The sequence below is a fragment of the Odocoileus virginianus genome, chromosome 14, assembly GCF_023699985.2.
Source record: "Odocoileus virginianus isolate 20LAN1187 ecotype Illinois chromosome 14, Ovbor_1.2, whole genome shotgun sequence".
NCBI lineage: Eukaryota > Metazoa > Chordata > Mammalia > Artiodactyla > Cervidae > Odocoileus > Odocoileus virginianus.
This window is the reverse complement of record NC_069687.1, coordinates 19,100,173-19,117,318: the sequence shown is the minus strand read 5'-3', so window position 1 is coordinate 19,117,318 and position 17,146 is coordinate 19,100,173. Positions and strand designations below refer to the sequence as shown.

Sequence of the window (17,146 nt, the reverse complement as noted above, 5' to 3'; positions counted from 1 at the left end):
TTTCACATAAATCTCTCTCATATACCCCTGGTTGATGAGAGAGCCCTCTCCTTTTTGCCACTGCTTCTAGGGTTAAAATGGACTGGCTAAGTGGACTGCCCAAATACTAACTCTCTTCATGTAATTTTTGTGTTATTTGCTGTTGGGGTCCTGAGCATCCCATCTGCCCATGAACTTGCTATGAGCACCCAGTGGTAGACCCCATAGCTTCTTAATTTCAGGTCCAGGTCCCCTGTGCTGCAGATGGTTTTCTTGGGGAGAGTTCATAGCATGGTTTCTCAATTCCAGCTTCTGTTGTGTTCACTCGATCCTGGGGAAATTCGCGCATCCCTACCATGCTAAACATGTAGTCTGAAGGCTACTCTTCTGCTGTATGCTTTCTCTGTCCTGCTGTCTCCTTTCAAATCTGCCTTCCTTGCTCAGCTAGCCTCTCAGAGTGGATCGTCCAATCCGCTGCCTGAACAGACGTGCTGTCGGGAGAACAGAATGGAATGTTAGCTTTGCCTGTTCTCTTTAAATGCTTTTCTGATTTAAAGTTTCCTTTCCTGCTAGATATCTTTCTTCTTTCCCAATATCACCTCCTACTATGGTTACATATGTTATTCATCATCTTTTTCACACTTTCAATTATTTCAACTCTGAATTATTTCCTTTATCCATAATACTGGGGGCAGTTTAACCATACTATAGTTAGAAAATAAACTGTAGTTTTCTGTGACAAGTAGAGTGAAAATGAGATATCTAAGTTATGGGGTAGAAGACCTCTATGAACTACATTATACTCACTCTAATGATTTGGATATATTAGGTGATAACTGACCAGAAGTAGCCTATTCAAATGATTTCTATTATCTAAGACATATTGTCTAGCAAAAGACTTTTTATTAAAGCTATCCTGTGTCACCTAACCTTTCTGTTAATACACATGGAAAATGTGCATTTTGTTTTTTAAGGAAGATATTAGACCCAGTACCTTAACTAAAGATGAAAGCCTGCCTCTAGTTCTTCACTCACCTGTACTGTAGCTCCAAAATTTCTTCTCCCCATGGAGTACAAAATCTACTGAAAACCATCATTGTGGTGTGTTGGGCGCCTGTAGTAGCAGGTTTGACACCTCGGGTCAGAACCTGGGCTGCAACCATTTGTAGAATGTAAGGGGAGTATGCACTTTACAATGCAAACAAGTGTCATTGTTCCTAAGTTTGTAATTTTTCAAACTATATGAATTTTTAATTTTTTTTTAATTTTATGTTGGAGCATAGTTGATTAACAATATTGTTCTATCTTTAGGCCATATTTTGTTAATTACCAGTATAATTAGGGCACACACTGACTCCACTCCAATCTCTACATCCTATGTCAGGTCAGTTCAGTTCAGTCGCTTAGTCATGTCCAACTCTTTGCAACCCCATGGGCAGCAGCATGCCAGGCTTTCCTGTCCATCGCCAAGTCCCAGAGCTTGCTTACACTCATGTCCATTGAGTTGGTGATGCCATCCAACCATCTCATTCTCTGCCGTTACCTTCTCCTCCTGCCTTCAATCTTTCCCAGCATCAAGGTCTTTTCTAGGGAGTCAGTTCTTCACATCAGGTGGCCAAAGTTTTGGAGTTTCAGCTTCAGCATCAGTTCTTCCAGTGAATATTCAGGACTGATCTCCTTTAGGATTGACTGGTTTGATCTCCTTGCAGTCCAGGGGAATCTCAAGAGTCTTCTCCAACACACATTTCAAAAGCATCAATTCTTCAGTGCCCAGCTTTCTTTATGATCCAACTCTCACATCCATACATGGCTACTGGAAAAACAGCTTTGACTAGATGGACCTTTGTTGACAAAATAATGTTTCTGCTTTTTAATATGCTGTCTAGGTTGGTCATAGCTTTTCTTCCAAGGAGCAAGCATCTTTTAAGTTAATGGCTGCAGTCACATCCTATGTAGTTTTTACCTAAATGCTACTTAGGAAACCCCACTGTATGGAGTCTCATCAGTTATGTTGGCACTCACTGGGACATATACAGAACTGGGACTTTAGACTCACAACCCATACATATGCACACCTTGTAAGAGGGCGGCTGGCTAATATTTCTAAATTATCTACCTCGATCCACTCCACTGTCCATTCAAAGACTACTGAGAGGAATTATCATCTTCAAAGAAGTCTGGTGAGACAAACACTATGCACCTTACACCTCCATGGAAAAGAAAGAGGCTAAGTACATACCACGTGGTAATTAATGATTCTGCAATAAGAATAGGCTATTGTGGATTTTATTTGAGCTCACAGAGTTTGAAAGCCAACTTTATTTAAATTTTAGTATATAAGGTTGCTTGCTCTGCTCAAACTAGCCAGCCTGAGCAGGAAATTATTGTCATGGTGAATGACTATGAAATAAATAGCCCACATTTGCCCTGCCAAGTGGAAAAAAATTGTGTAAATGTACCTTATTGCAGATTATACTAGCATATGCTTTGGCTCTGACCCTTCTGTAAAACCTCTCAGATGAAATGAAATGGTACAATGATTGAACAACTTTCAATTAATTAAAAAGCAATCATTAATCAGTGTTACAACAGTTGGCGGTCCAAATAATTTTGTTAGACCCCTAATAATTCTTTAATGCATTACTGCTTTGCTGGCTTTATGATACTAATCTTTCAAATTAAAAAAAAAAGTGGAAGTCTCAAAAATTCACTTCATTCAAATTATCAGAAACTTTCAACAACAAATATTTCTAATTTTTTGTGTTTTTTTGGGGGTATTGACTATAACACATATTACTATACAAAGCTAATTATAAATAACTGCATTAAAGCTTTAGAAAATTTACAAAATTATAAAATAAATGGATGATACCAGAGACGATTCTTCTTTTCTTGATTGTGTTAGTTATCCAGATGGTGATACATTGTTCCCATTCATTGTGGAACAGATCAGATATCAGTGATAGACTTACTAAGTGATATATTTGGGGAATATGCACTTGTATGTAAGTACACCATTATAAACTGGGATTAAACTGTAAGGTAACTAATTTTTAAGATTATTTAGCATTAGAACTACTTTTCTTTAATGTTTCTTATTTCAAAATAATGCAAATAATGTCATCTTCAGTAGAGAAAAATCAACCTGAGATTATTATCTATGATAGGCTCAACAAAACTTCATCTAATTTTTAATAAACTTCTGAAGAACATTATTTACATTCAAAACATAATTGGTTGTGGGTTAAAACTAAGATTGAAGTCTGTTCCTAAGGAGAGTTTGGGAATAGTTAGAAGTTGATCCCCCAAATTAATTTAGTTAGTTAAAACTATGCAACTTATGCTGAATTAAATGGACTTAAATGTACTCTCAGATAGCCTTCAGGGGAAAGTTGCAAAAGATTTATACTGACCAAATGGGTCATTAAGAAATGAAAGATTTAAACAAAATAAATAAACTTTTTTGGTAGAATTTTTTAAAGGGTTTCCTTCTGCCTGTGTGCCAAATAGACATGGAATTGTGTTCTCAGGCCAAATGAGAAAAAGTACCTAATTTTTCTATAATAATTGTAAGAAATGTTTTAAGCTAGTAAACCAAGCTATTATAGTAACTTTATATATATTCACTCAATTTATTGCTATCCACATTGCAAGAGTGAAGAAAATGTAAGCTAAGATATATTTCATTTGTCACACAGTGAATGACTACCCCAAACAAGACTGGAGCCAGGGCTTCCCAGGTGGCACTATGATAAAGAATCCATGTGCCAATGCAGGAAATATAATGAGACACAGGTTCGACTCTTGGGTCAGGAAGATCCCCTTGAGGAAGAAATGGCCACCCACTCCAGTATTCTTGTCTGAAAAGTTAAACGAACAGAGGAGCCTGGCAGGCTGCAGTCCATATGGTCATAGAGTTGGACATGACTTAGCAACTGAAAAACAGCATAGTAATTATGTGTACATTTGCATTGTACAAATAATTGAATTGAAATTATTGCTAATCTTGGCATCTATCTATTATTTATCCATCTATATTTAAGCTCATTAGATTACATACCTATTAAAGTTCTATAGTTAATTTGCATTTTAAAAATAATATGTGAATGTGAAATTGTTAGTCCCTCAATCATGTCTGACTCTGTGATCCCATGGACTGCAATCCACCACTGTCCTTTGTCCACGGCATTCTTCAGGTGAGACTACTAGAATGGGTAGTCATTCCCTTCTCTAGGGGATCTTCCCCATCCAGGGATTGAACCTGGGATACTCACATTGCAGGCAGATGCTTTCCTGCATGATCTACAAATACTCAAAATATGAGACTAGGCAAATATATGAGCAATTGGTATGTGTGTGGCCATGTTGTAGGTGGGTAGATTTTGATCTCTATCTAATAGGTATTCATTACTAGATCACACTCAAAAAAAAAAAAAAAAAAAAAAAAAACTACAACAGTTCCTAATGATTTCATTGTGATAATTTCCCTATATTTAGAAAATCCTGTCTACCTATATTATGCCACCTCCTACCTGCTCACTGCCCTTAATAGCAGTGCCTTTTCCAGTGCCAAAGATATAAGGAATATCCTGGACAGAGCAAGCACTAATGAGGTAGATGATGACCTGGCTCAACAAGGTCACCAGTGAGGTGAAAGGAAAACAACAGTGAAGACATCAGTCACTGCCCAGCACACCTGTCTCCAGAGGGTGATTCTGCAGCTCCTGTTGATGCTTCAGCCCAGGCATCAGCAGAGAAAAGAGGAAGAAGGAGGAGGTGGGGGAGTCAGATAACTCCATGCATTTTGCCTTCTTTAAATAGAGTTCTACTCCTCTGCAAAAGTGATGCCATGCTGTTTCTTATCAGTGGTATCACTTTTGCCTCAGCAAAGCAGGAGACTAGGGTTTGATCCCTGGGTTGGGAAGATCCCAGGGAGAAGGGAATGCTACCTACTCCAGTATTCTTGCCTGGAGCATCCCATAGACAGAGAACCTTGATGGGCTACAGTCCATGGGGTCACAAAGAGTTGGACACGACTGAATGACTAACACACATGCAGTAAATAGAAGCAAATCATTAGATCCAGACCACACTTCAGGACAGGAAAATTACATGGAGGTAACTCATGTGGGTGGGCCTCCCTGATGGTGCTAGCGGTGAAGAACTCGCCTGCTAGTGCAGGAGACCTAAAAGATGTGGGTTTGATCCCTGGGTCGGGGAGATTCCCTGCAGGAGGGCATGGCGACCCATTCCAGTATTCTTGCCTGGAGAATCCCATGGACTGAGGAACCTGGCAGGCTACGGTCCATGGGGTCACACAGAGTCAGACACGACTGAAGTCTCTTAGCCCATACACAACTCATGTGGTACCAGGAAGTGGGGATCCCTGGGACCTATTTTAGAAGGTTGCCTACCAAATGTGTTTTCTCAGCAACTAAACAAGACTCGTGGCTCAGTTGGTAAAGAATCCACCTGCAATGCAGGAGACCTGGATTTGAACCCTCGGTTGGGAAGATCCCCTGGAGAAGGACATGGCAACCCACTGCAGTATTGTCGCTTGGAGAATCCACATGGACAGAGGAGCCTGGCAGGCTACAGTTCATGGGATTGCAGAGTCAGACATGACTGAGTGACTAAATACACACACACAAAGACAAATGTCTCTAAAAGTGAAGAGAGTTTAGAGGCTGTATTACTTAATCACTGCTGCTAAGTCGCTTCAATCGTATCAGACTCTTTGCCACACCTACGGACTCTAGTCTACCAGGTTCCTCTATCCATGGGATTCTCCAGGCAAGAATACTGGAGTGGACTGCCATTTCCTCCTCCAGGGGATCTTCGTGACCCAGGGATTGAACCCACATGTCTAAGTCTCCTGCATTGGCAGGTGGGTTCTTTACCACTAGTGCCACTTGGGAAACCCATTACTTAATCACTAGTTTTGAAAATTTCGTGAGAAAGACAATGATCTGGTTGAATTCATTAAGAATACAAGCAAAATACAAAGTGCTGTAAGAAAAAAATAATTATTTAATTATCAAAAATGATATACTTATATTTTAAAAATAAAAAAAAATTAAAAGCACAAGCATAGTATGTTACATCATAGGAATTATCATTTGAGCAGAGTGTTTAAAAGATGGAGAAGATATGAAAAAGGTGGAGAGGAGGGGATTCTAGGTGGAGAAAACAGCTTTAGCAAAGACAGAATGATATCAAAGCTCATGTTTGGATGAAAAATTACAAGTAGGGTAGTACAGTGGGTGTCCAGAGTGTGGAGAGGAGGGTAAAGAAAATACATTCAGAAAGGAAGCCTGAGCTCTCCTCTCTGAAAGACTTTATCATGTAGAATACTCTATTAGTCAGCTGCAGTCACCATGCTGTACATTCTACCCCTAGGACTAATTTATTTATAACTGGAAGTCTATATGTTTTGATCACATTCACCTTTTTGCACACCTGTGCTTTTGTGTCAAGCAACCATTTCAAGATCAATACAAATATCAGATCATTGTGTTGTACACCTAAATTAATATAATGTTATATGTCAATTATGGGCTTCCCACATGGGCTTCAATCCCTGGCTCAAAGAATCTGCCTGCCAAGCTGGAGATGTGGGTTCAATCCCTGGGTCAGGAAGATCCCCCAGAGAAGGAAAGAGCAACCCTTTCCAGTATTCTTGCTGGAGAATTCCATGGAAAATGGAGCCTGACAGACTACAGTCCATTGGGTCACAAAGAGCGGAACATGACTTAGTAACTAAACCACCACCACCATATGTCAATTATTAATATATCTCCATTTTTTAGGTAAAGAAAGGAAAGAAAGTCAGGGGCCTTGTCAAACAGAGCCTTAAATGCACATGGAGAAACTAAAAAGTTTTTAGGTGTATTTTGAGTCCATCCTCTTTTCTGTTGTTTCCATCAATACTATATGTTTCTAGCTCAGCATATATCCAAAGAAGCATATTTCACTTCTCCAAATTCCCCAAGGTAGTTATGCAAGGGACCTGCATTTTCTATAAGTCAGCGCTGTCTGAGTTATACTGTATCCACTGAGGTTTATGTCACGAGAATCAAGCGACAGGGGTGACTGGATTCTCTGCAGTGTTTGAGCTGGAGACATTTCTTTCTCATTTGGCTAGTCTTTTGTTCTGAGTGTTGTAAGTCATGTGTACATTTATTGATAGTGAGTGTGCAGGTTGGCCCTTTCATTTCTACTACTGTTCTTCAACTTCTCAACTTCCACCTGCATCAGAGTCAACTTTTAGAGTGTTCCTGGACCCCATTCAAGACATACTGAATCAGAATTTCTGGGATTGTTGCCAAGAAATTTCCACCTTAAAAATGACACCCAGGTCACTGGATGGATACTGATGTTGAAACCAAATGCCAAATTTTCTAGAGTTTTAAATATTAGCATGGATTTGGGAAATAAAGCAGCTTAATGTTGCTATGAAGATATGCACTTCTATGAAGACATGTACTTACTCAGAGAACCTAGCTGACTTTTGAAGGCTGAATAAAACCATTGGTTTCAATTCTGGCTTGAAGCTATTGCTTTTTTCCTCTTGCCTTTCTTTTACTCTCCATGAGTACCTTACTTTACATTTATGAGTCTAGGTAGTTTATCTACCATTTAACATTTTCTTTTTTTCCCTAAGTAACATATGAAACTATCAATATTTTGTATTCTCAAAGAAAGGTAACTTTGATTTATACCAGTATTGACAACATTTCAGTAGTATGTGCAATACAGACAAGTAATACATAATTTAATAAATTATTTATAAATATTCAACCATTTTATAAAGCCTTCAATGTGTTGTATAGATGGCGATAATAATTATTAATGCCAATATACCCATGGATTTAATTTAGAAATGATATCAATTTTCTTACAATTGTATAATGTGTAAATATAATAGAATTCAAATTTGTTGTGATAACATATTTTATTGTAAGTTTTCAACTGCTTATGGGTGCCCGATAGTAATCAAGCTAACTTAGGAGTAGTTTAAACCAGTAAAATTTCTCTATCAGAATCACATACGCAACTGTGTCAGGCTTTTGTTTCCTTAATTAGCATCTGATTTCCCTCTGGAAATTAAAACTACATGATAAGCTTGTCACCTAAAGGTTGAAATTTGAATAAAATGATATTTTAGATATGTACAGAAAAGTGTTAACTTCACCTATCAAAATTGGAATTAAAAAATAGTATTTTTACATTGAAAATATTTTTGTCTTGTCAATGCTATTTTATTGGCATTATGAACTATATTGTATTTCACCTATTTGCATAGGGATTCTCTCAGATGTGAACTTCTTAGTAGCCAGGACTTTATCTTATACATCTTTGATATATATGGCTTACCATACCCTCTAGAATATTTGAATATACACATAATTAATGAATAATTTGTGAGTAGCTTGAGATGTGAGTTCAATCCCTGGGTCAGGAAGACACCCTGGAGGAGGAAATGACAACCCACTCTAGTATTCTTGCCTTGGAAAATCACAAGGAGAGAGGAGCCTGGTGGACTACAGTCCGTGGGGTCACAAAGAGTCAGATATAGTGACTAAACAACAACCCAACAAAACAAGCTTTATCGTCATCCCATCCTGCTAATCTGGGCCTTGGATTTCCTGATAAGTTGCTCCTTCTCAGCCTCTGTGCTCAGATAGAATATGTGGGGTATGATGTAGCTGGAATGGACCAGACGCTGGGAACAGGCATAATGAAATTCCGAGGGAAGACCTGACAGGTTGCTTACTATAGACACCAGCACCCCAAGAAGTAGGCGAGTGTGCAGACGGACAGGAAGTCGATGATCTGCGTGGCCTCCGGCTTGACCACACCTTGTCCATACTGATGTCACGTCTGATGCCTCGACTGTCCTGCTTGCTCTCAAAGTCTGGGTTTTGAAGTGAGGCCAGATGCTGACTTGACCTGAGAGTCCTGAGAGTAGCTGTGATCTCCCTCAGCAGATGATGGGGAAAGAGACCTCCAGAAACTCTCACCAGCTTCCTTAGCCTTGCTGGCCAATCACCCGGGCCAGGCTCCATGTCCCAGCAGGGGCCGGCCCAGCCTGACCCACAGCTGCAGGTAGGTGGGCTTAGAGCCCCTGTGAGTCAGGACAGAGTGACATATGGCTCTGAAGGATGGTGATTCCACTCCAGGAGGCCTGGTGACTGTGGGAGCTGATAGCTGCATCAAACTCCATGGAAGCAGAAGCCTTGCTTGATGTGTCTGCAGACCTGGAACCAAGTGGGAACTCCCCCTCACCCAACAACAATGCCCTGGAGGAAAGCTCCTGCAAGACCTCTGGAAAAGAATACTTTTCCAACCCCATGGCCACTGTGCCCTGCAGGGCCCATTGCAGCTGAAACCCTAGTTGGAAAGCTTATTTCCTTTTAATATGCATTCTGATATTTCTTATCATTGGAATTGGTCACCTATGGCTGCATAATAGGTCATGATAGAACATTTTGGGGGCAGGAATTCTAAAAAGTGAAAGTCACCCAGAAGTGTCCGCCTCTTTGCCACCCCATGAACTGTGGCCTGTCAGGCTCCTCTGTCCATGAAATTCTCCAGGCAGGAATATTGGAGTGGGTTGCCATTCCCTTCTCCAGGGGATCTTCCTCACCCAGGGATCAAACCCAGGTCTCCTGATTTGCAGGCAGATATAGTTTTTACCTTCTGAGCCACCAGGGAAAGCCTTAAAGGATTCTAAGAGGGTCTGTCTTAATATCTGTCCCCAGGAAGTCTAGAAGACTGACAGCTGAGGGCGGGAATCTCTGGGAAGCTCTTGTGTGTCAGAGCCCAAAGGCTCCTAAACTTTTTGCTTTCTGCAGCTAAATAAGCTCCAAGGAAGAGGGGCTTCCCTGGCGGTCCAGATGGTAAATTATCTGCCTGCAATGCAGGAAACCTGGGTTCCATCCTGCATCAGGAAGGTCCCCATTCCCATGGAGAAGAGCATGGCAACCCACTCCAGTATTCTTGCCTGGAAAATCCTATGGACAGAGGACCCTGGCAGGCCACAGTTCATAGGATCACAACAAGTCAGACATGACTAAGTGATTCACAGTTTCAAGGAGTGGTATTGATCTTCCCCAGATGCTCAGTGGTAAAGAAATCGCCACCAATGCAGGAGATGTGGGTTCAATCCCTGGGTCAGAAAGATCCCCTGGAGAAGGAAGGAACAACCCACTCCAGGATTCTTGCCTGGAAAATCCCATGAACAGAGGAGCCTGAAGGGCTATAGTCCATCATGTTGCAAAAGAGTCAGATGCGACTTAGAGACTAAAACAAAACCAAGAAGTGCTGTTAGCCTTATCAATAAAGCATAAATGAAGGAGGTTCATTCATGTTGTTTAAGCACACATCACTGTTTTGTTTCCTGTTTTTATAATATAATTTTACTGCATGGATATGCTACTATTAATCTATTCACCAAAAGATAGACATTTGAATTGTTCCCAGTTTGGGACCATATGCATAATACCTCCATGAACATATGCATACAGGTTTTCTGTGGATGTCCCTTTCATTCTCTTAGGTAGACAAATGGTAGTGGAATTGTTGGCTTATAAATTCACATTCAGTATTTAATTCTTGAGCTTCCTTTGTGGCTCAGATGGTCAAGAATCTGCCTGCAACGCAGGACACCTGGGTTTGACGCCTGGGTTGGGAAGATCCCCTCGTAAAGGGAAAAGCAATCCACTCCAGTATTCTGGCCTGGAAAATTCCATGAACTATATAGACCATAGGGTCTCGAAGAGTCACAGCTGAGAGAATCTTACTTCACACTTCAGGGTTTAAAGAAAGTTCCAATCTATTTTCTAAAGAGACTGTACAACTTTATATTTCCATCAGCAATCCTTTCTATCAGGAATCCCTTTCATTTCTCTGAGAAATGATTTGTCAATTTCTGTTTATAATTCCTACCTTGATTTTTATAAATTTATTCTTAAATATTTTATTATCTTTGACTCTATGGTGACTTGAATTTTTCATCAATTCTTTTTTTCTCTGTTTTTTTCCTAGTATATTAAATGTACAATAGTCATTTTTAATATTGTTCTTGATGTGCTGCCCTGATTATACCTATAAGTTTTTGTGGATATTTTAGGGTTTCCAACCTACAGGTTCTTGACATTTTTTGATAAATGTTTTTTTTCTTTTCAATCTGAATACTTTTAAATTTTATTTTTATTTGATTGCACTAAATAAATCGTCAAGTGCAATGGTGAATATGTGGTAAGAGCATACATCTTGCCATATGCTCAGTATTAGAAAGAAAATATTTGGCCTCTCACCACTGAATATAATGCTGGCTATGGGCTTCTTTATCATAGATGCTGCTGCTACTGCTAAGTCACTTCAGTCGTGTCCGACTCTGTGCGACCCCATCCCTGGGATTCTCCAGGCGAGAACACTGAAGTGGGTTGCCATTTCCTTCTCCAATGCATAAAAGTGAAAAGTGAAACTGAGGTCGCTCAGTCATGTCTGACTCTTCGCGACCCCATGGACTGCAGCCTACCAGGCTCCTCCGTCCATGGGATTTTCCAGGCGAGAGCACTGGAGTGGGGTGCCATTGCCTTCTCCGTTATCATAGATAAACTATGTTAGACTGAGTATGTTGCTTTCTATTCATTATTTATCAAGTTTTTTTTAATAGTGAATGGATGAGATTTTGTCAGAAACTAATGCTGAGTCTATCAAAATGCTTATGCAATTTTTTGTTCTTCTATTAATATGATATATCACATTGATCATAATACTATTAAATGCTAAACTAACCTTACATGCCTAGGATAAATGACATTTGGTCATTATATATTATCTTTATAATATACTTCTGGGATTGACTGCTAATATATATTTAAGCAATTTTTGTTTCTGTGTTTATGAGGTTAATCCATGCTTTTCTTTCTGATATTTTTGATTGACATTTGGTATTACAATATGGAGAATAAGCTGGTAAGCATTTTCTCCTCTATTTTTTGAAGGAGTTTATGAAGAATCGATATTATGTGGTCTATAAATAGTTGCTAGACTTTCCCAGTGAAGCCATGTGGGCATGACTTTTTCTTGGTTGGGAGATTTTTTATTGAAGCTTAATTTTCCCCACTTACCTTAGGTCTATTAAGATTTTCTAGTTCATTTTGATGCTAGCGATAAAGAACTTGCCCGCCAATGCAGGAGACATAAGAGACGTAGGTTTGATTCCCATTCTGGGAAGATTCCCTGGAGGAGGGCATGACAACACACTCCAGTATTCTTGCCTGGAAAATACCAAGGACAGAGGAGCCTGGAGGGCTACAGCCCATAGGGTGTCAGAGTCAAACATGATTGAGGTGACTTAACACACACACGTGTGACAATATATGTCTTTCTAGGAATTTGTTCAGTTTATCTATGTTGACTGAACTTTTAAAATAAATTTGAAATATTATTTTATAATATGCATTTCACTTATGGTATTTCACTTCTCCTTTATTCTCAGTCTTTATAATTTGGTTTTAATCTTTTTTTCTTGGTTTAAGTTGCACCTTAAAATGCGAAGGCAGTTCTAATTCAAATTGGCTCAAAAAGTTATGGGATTTGATCAAGATATCATGAAGAATAAAGAAAGAGGTTTAACAAAACATTCTTGAAGGCCTGAGGGACAAAATAGAATTATTGATTATCTTAATTGACCACAAAACTATTAATATATTATTTATTCAATATAAGCAATATGAAGCAATGATAACTGGAGTTTAAATGGCTTGACTACTGGGAACACAGCAATTAATTGTGTAAGGTTTTGAGTATTTAATATTTACTAAGTTCATATTTGAATTGATTTTATAATTGCTCATTGATAACTGGTTTCTAATATGGAAGGGATTTGGATAATAATGTTTATGACAAATCAAGTTTAAAGAAATGTCATCACTGTTGTTTCAAAGATGAGATGAATCAGAAAGAAATGTCATTACTTTACCATATCATTTAGTGAATTACATACATAAATCAAAAAAATTCTATATTACTCTAATAAAAATATTCCCTTGTGAAAAGGTCAATTCTTACCTGAGTACAGTAGTTGCCAAACAAAAATGTTGCTGCTTACCTAACCAGATTTACAAATAGAAGGTGACATTTTTAAACCTTTAATCATAAGTAGTTTTACAAATATACAATAGAAGAGTTATATATTGAAAACTATAAACCCATAACTCATTTTGGACAGTACGAATGACCTGTCTTTGATGTTGTTACAGTTTTTCCTCTATTCTTATTTGGGTATTTATTTTGTAATTGCATGTATCTCTGTGGCACAGTCTGTTGGAGCATTTAGTTGCTAACTGAAAGGTTGGCGGGTTCAAACCCACTCAGAGGAGGCTTCCTCTCTGCACCTTTTAAGGAAGTATTCAGAGTCGCTGTGGTTGTTCCTACTCTGCCTCCTTTCCATGAAAGTCCAGAAAAGTCTCTTCTACTTCTACCCTCTGTCCCAAGAATGGGTATAACTAGCAACTGTATCTCTTCACATTTTTCCTTTACTGTGCATGTTATAAAGCTCAGTATCTACTGTTATGTTAGGGGCTTCCCTGTTGGCTCAGATGGTAAGGAATCTGCCTGCAATGCGGGAGACCAGGGTTTGACCCCTGGATCAGGAAGATCCCCTGGAGGAGGGCATGGCAACCTACTCCAGTATTCTTGCCTGGAGAATTGCATGGTCAGAGGAGCCTGGCAGGCTATGCAGTCCATGGGGTCGAAAATGACTAACACACATTTTGTAATTGCCACAGTGATGCCTAGTCACATTTATTATGTAGTGATTCTAAAAGTCCTATAGTGCACAGGAAAAGTTCACACAACAAAATATTTGGCTTTAGCTAAATTACCAAAAGCTCATCTTTGAGAAACACTTTTAATAATAAGATATTGCAATAGTGATTATATTTTGAGACACAGTACTCACTGGGACAATATAAAATCTATATTTCAGGAGGATAAATATTTAAAACTACCAACACAGAATTTCTCATGGGTAAAAATCAGTTTAAATTAATAACATGTTTATATATTATAAACACAAGTCTGTATTATAAATATAATTGGGAGAGAAATCTTGTCCCATCCTCACAGTAACTTATTAAACATTCCATTTCTCCTCCCTTTATGTTATCTGTGCCTGAACTGGTATATGACAATGGATTTCACTTTATCATATATGAATATGTGAACATTTTTTAAGCTACTGCTGACAATGCTTTTTATTTCTTTAAATCAATTTTAGCATAACAGAATATTGTAGGCTTGTCAGAATCAGTCATGTGGTAAGATTTGTATGTATTCTTTAAAAGTATCCAGACAGAGATCTAAAACAATGCCAATACTGTGAATCTTCAGTGGCACTGCAGATGAAGAATCTAACACAATAACTAATCATTAAAAAAGTGGAGTGAACATAATACTTGGATTTCCATAGTCCTGAGTTTGGATATTAACTCCCCATTCCTCTAGATGTGTGACTTTGGACAAGATACAACAACCTGGGGCACTTTATCCATCTGTAAAGTTTCATTAGGTAAAATAAATAAATTGAAACCTATCCATTATGTTATACCTTATTTGTTGAATTATGCCTGGTCTTCTTCAGCAAAGGACAGAGAAGTTGGTACCATATCGCAGGTTGGGACTAAAACTTGTGATGGGATTTTGACAGAGACAATTTTTAAAGCAGTATTTTTTGACACTGTAGAAAGGAAATGCTATTTACTTTGTCTTTTCTCATCATCAGCAAATAGTTTTAGGGTGCATCCTAACTACATAATCTCTTAGTTCTACTTCCTTAAGTTTATTTTAATTTTCATCTATAAAAAGTCATCTCTTCTTCATATTCCTTGTGATTTGTCATCTTTTTAGGGGGGATCATTTTGAGAAAGTTATTTAAATATGTAAATGATACTACTGAATAAAGTTATAGACACTCATATAAAAGCATATGTTTTATTCAATGAAAAATGAAAATCACTGTTTAGTGAAGATTGGTCCTGTTAACTCACTCTAGTTTGATGGCTGCATTTTTTATGAAACATGAGCTAAATGGTTGTCCTTAACTTTGGGGGTGATTTTCAGGGATAAATTCTTATGTAGTGCACTGCTGGTTCTCTGACAGTGAGACAGGCAGAACGCCCATATTCATCTTTTTATCGTTTAGATTTGACACAATGCCTCAGTTTCCCATAAAGAAAAAGTCTTCTGGATTCCATATGAATGCTGATTTTTAAATGTTAGTGATATTCACCATAAAAGCAATGATTGATCAGATTTTGTAATCATCTTTTCTCCTTGTATGTTTTTAACAGGTAACCCATTATTAACCAGCAAAGTCAACATATTAATTAATGTCTTAGATGTCAATGAATTTCCTCCAGAAATATCTGTGCCATATGAGACAGCTGTGTGTGAAAATGCCAAACCAGGACAGGTATTTTATCCATGTTGTTATTTAAGATTTTATAAAGACCTGCTGTATGCATGTGTTTTAGGTTATGAGACCATGCATGTATATAGACACGGATCATACGTCTTCATCAAATAAACCATAAATGGAATTCTTTTGAATTAATGGCATGTGTTGCGTGTGGAATTAATACCACATGGGATAAAAATGATGATGGCCTAGTGAATATATTCTGTGTAACTAACATTTCTAGAATTGCATATTCTGCTATTTTCTGTAGACTATGAAATTTCCAAATAACTTGTGACTGCAAGTCCAGTAAGCAAAAAACTTTAGACTATATTCTTCTATGATATTTCTTGCTTTGTTCACATGCTTTTATGAAGGGGTGCATAGATACTCTTAAGCTCATGAAAAATGGAAAACTTTCTCTGGTGGCCTTGAATAGAACATCTGGGTTATTCAAAATATCGGAATTACATTTTCTTACTAAGTATAACTCTGGAGGGAGGTTCTAGTGGGGAGAGCGTATGAGGAAGGACCATATTGTTAATGAAAGTTACTTTCAAAATCCTACCATTCATGTGGGTAATGGTGAGTAACCAGCTTTTCTATAAACACTATTATAAAGGACTTCCCTGGTGGCTCAGATGGTAAAAAATCTGCCTGCAGTGAAGAAGATCTGGGTTCAATGCATGGGTCAGGAAGATTCCCTGGAGAAGGGAATGGCTACCTTCCCTAGTAATCTTGCCTCTAGAATTCCATAGGCAAAGGAGCTATACAGTTCATGGGGTTGCAAAGAGTAGGACATGACTGAGCAATTAACACTTTCACTTTCCTAAATAAATGAATGGAGATATGATATGATATGAGACTCGATGGACATGAGTTTGAGTAAACTCCAGGAGTTGGTGATGGACAGGGAGTCTTGGCGTGCTGCAATTCATGGGGTCACAAAGAGTCGGACACAACTGAGCAACTGAACTGAACTGAACTGAATATGATTAATGGGAACCAGGCATGAGCAGATGGTAAGAGTGTGTTATGCAATAAGAATATAATTAATCCAATATTGTGCACCTAGGTTCCGAAAGAAAAATCCATCTATATGCTTTGGTTTGATATCTATTTCTATTTCTTTTACACAGAATAACTATTTAACTACTTATTTAAGTAAATTTGAAGTTTTAATTCTTGCTTGAGGAAATATCTTAATATTTGAAACTGTATCTTTATTAAAAATGTCCTTCTTTAATATATAGTATTTGCTTTCATTTGAGTGCTTTCTACTGCTTCATAGAATATTTCTCACATGGCTCTAGTCGTGTGATGTTCACTAGCCTTATATGTATTTGATTAATATTAAATAAATTTTAAAAGTTATAATTCACACTTGTTTGTTTCTAGTGCCTGGTAGCTATATGAGATGAGTGGCTACAATTTTTTAAAAATACTTTTGTTGGAGTATAGTTGACTTACAGTATTGAGTTAGTTTCAAGTGTACTGAAAATTGAAGCAGTTATACATAGATGCATATCCATTCTTTTTCAGACTCTTTTCCCATATTGGTTATTACAGAATATACAGTTCCCTGTGCCCTTATTAGTTATATATTTTTATATGGTAGCTTTTATTAGCTAATCCTAGTTTCCAAGTGGCTACCATTTTTATCCATGTACATGCAGAGTGTTCCCATCAGTACAG

General features: G+C 38.0%; 1 protein-coding gene across 5 annotated transcripts in view; it reads left to right on the top strand.

Annotated features, from left to right (window-relative positions):
• Positions 1 to 17,146, top strand: part of CDH12 (cadherin 12) — a 1,106,066-nt gene that overhangs the window by 1,077,750 nt on the left and 11,170 nt on the right. For all 5 annotated transcript variants that reach the window (XM_070476518.1, XM_070476515.1, XM_070476516.1 and 2 more), the window contains one exon: positions 15,345 to 15,466. In XM_070476518.1, coding sequence (XP_070332619.1) covers positions 15,345 to 15,466 — 122 coding nt within the window. The remainder of the gene's footprint in view (positions 1 to 15,344; positions 15,467 to 17,146) is intronic.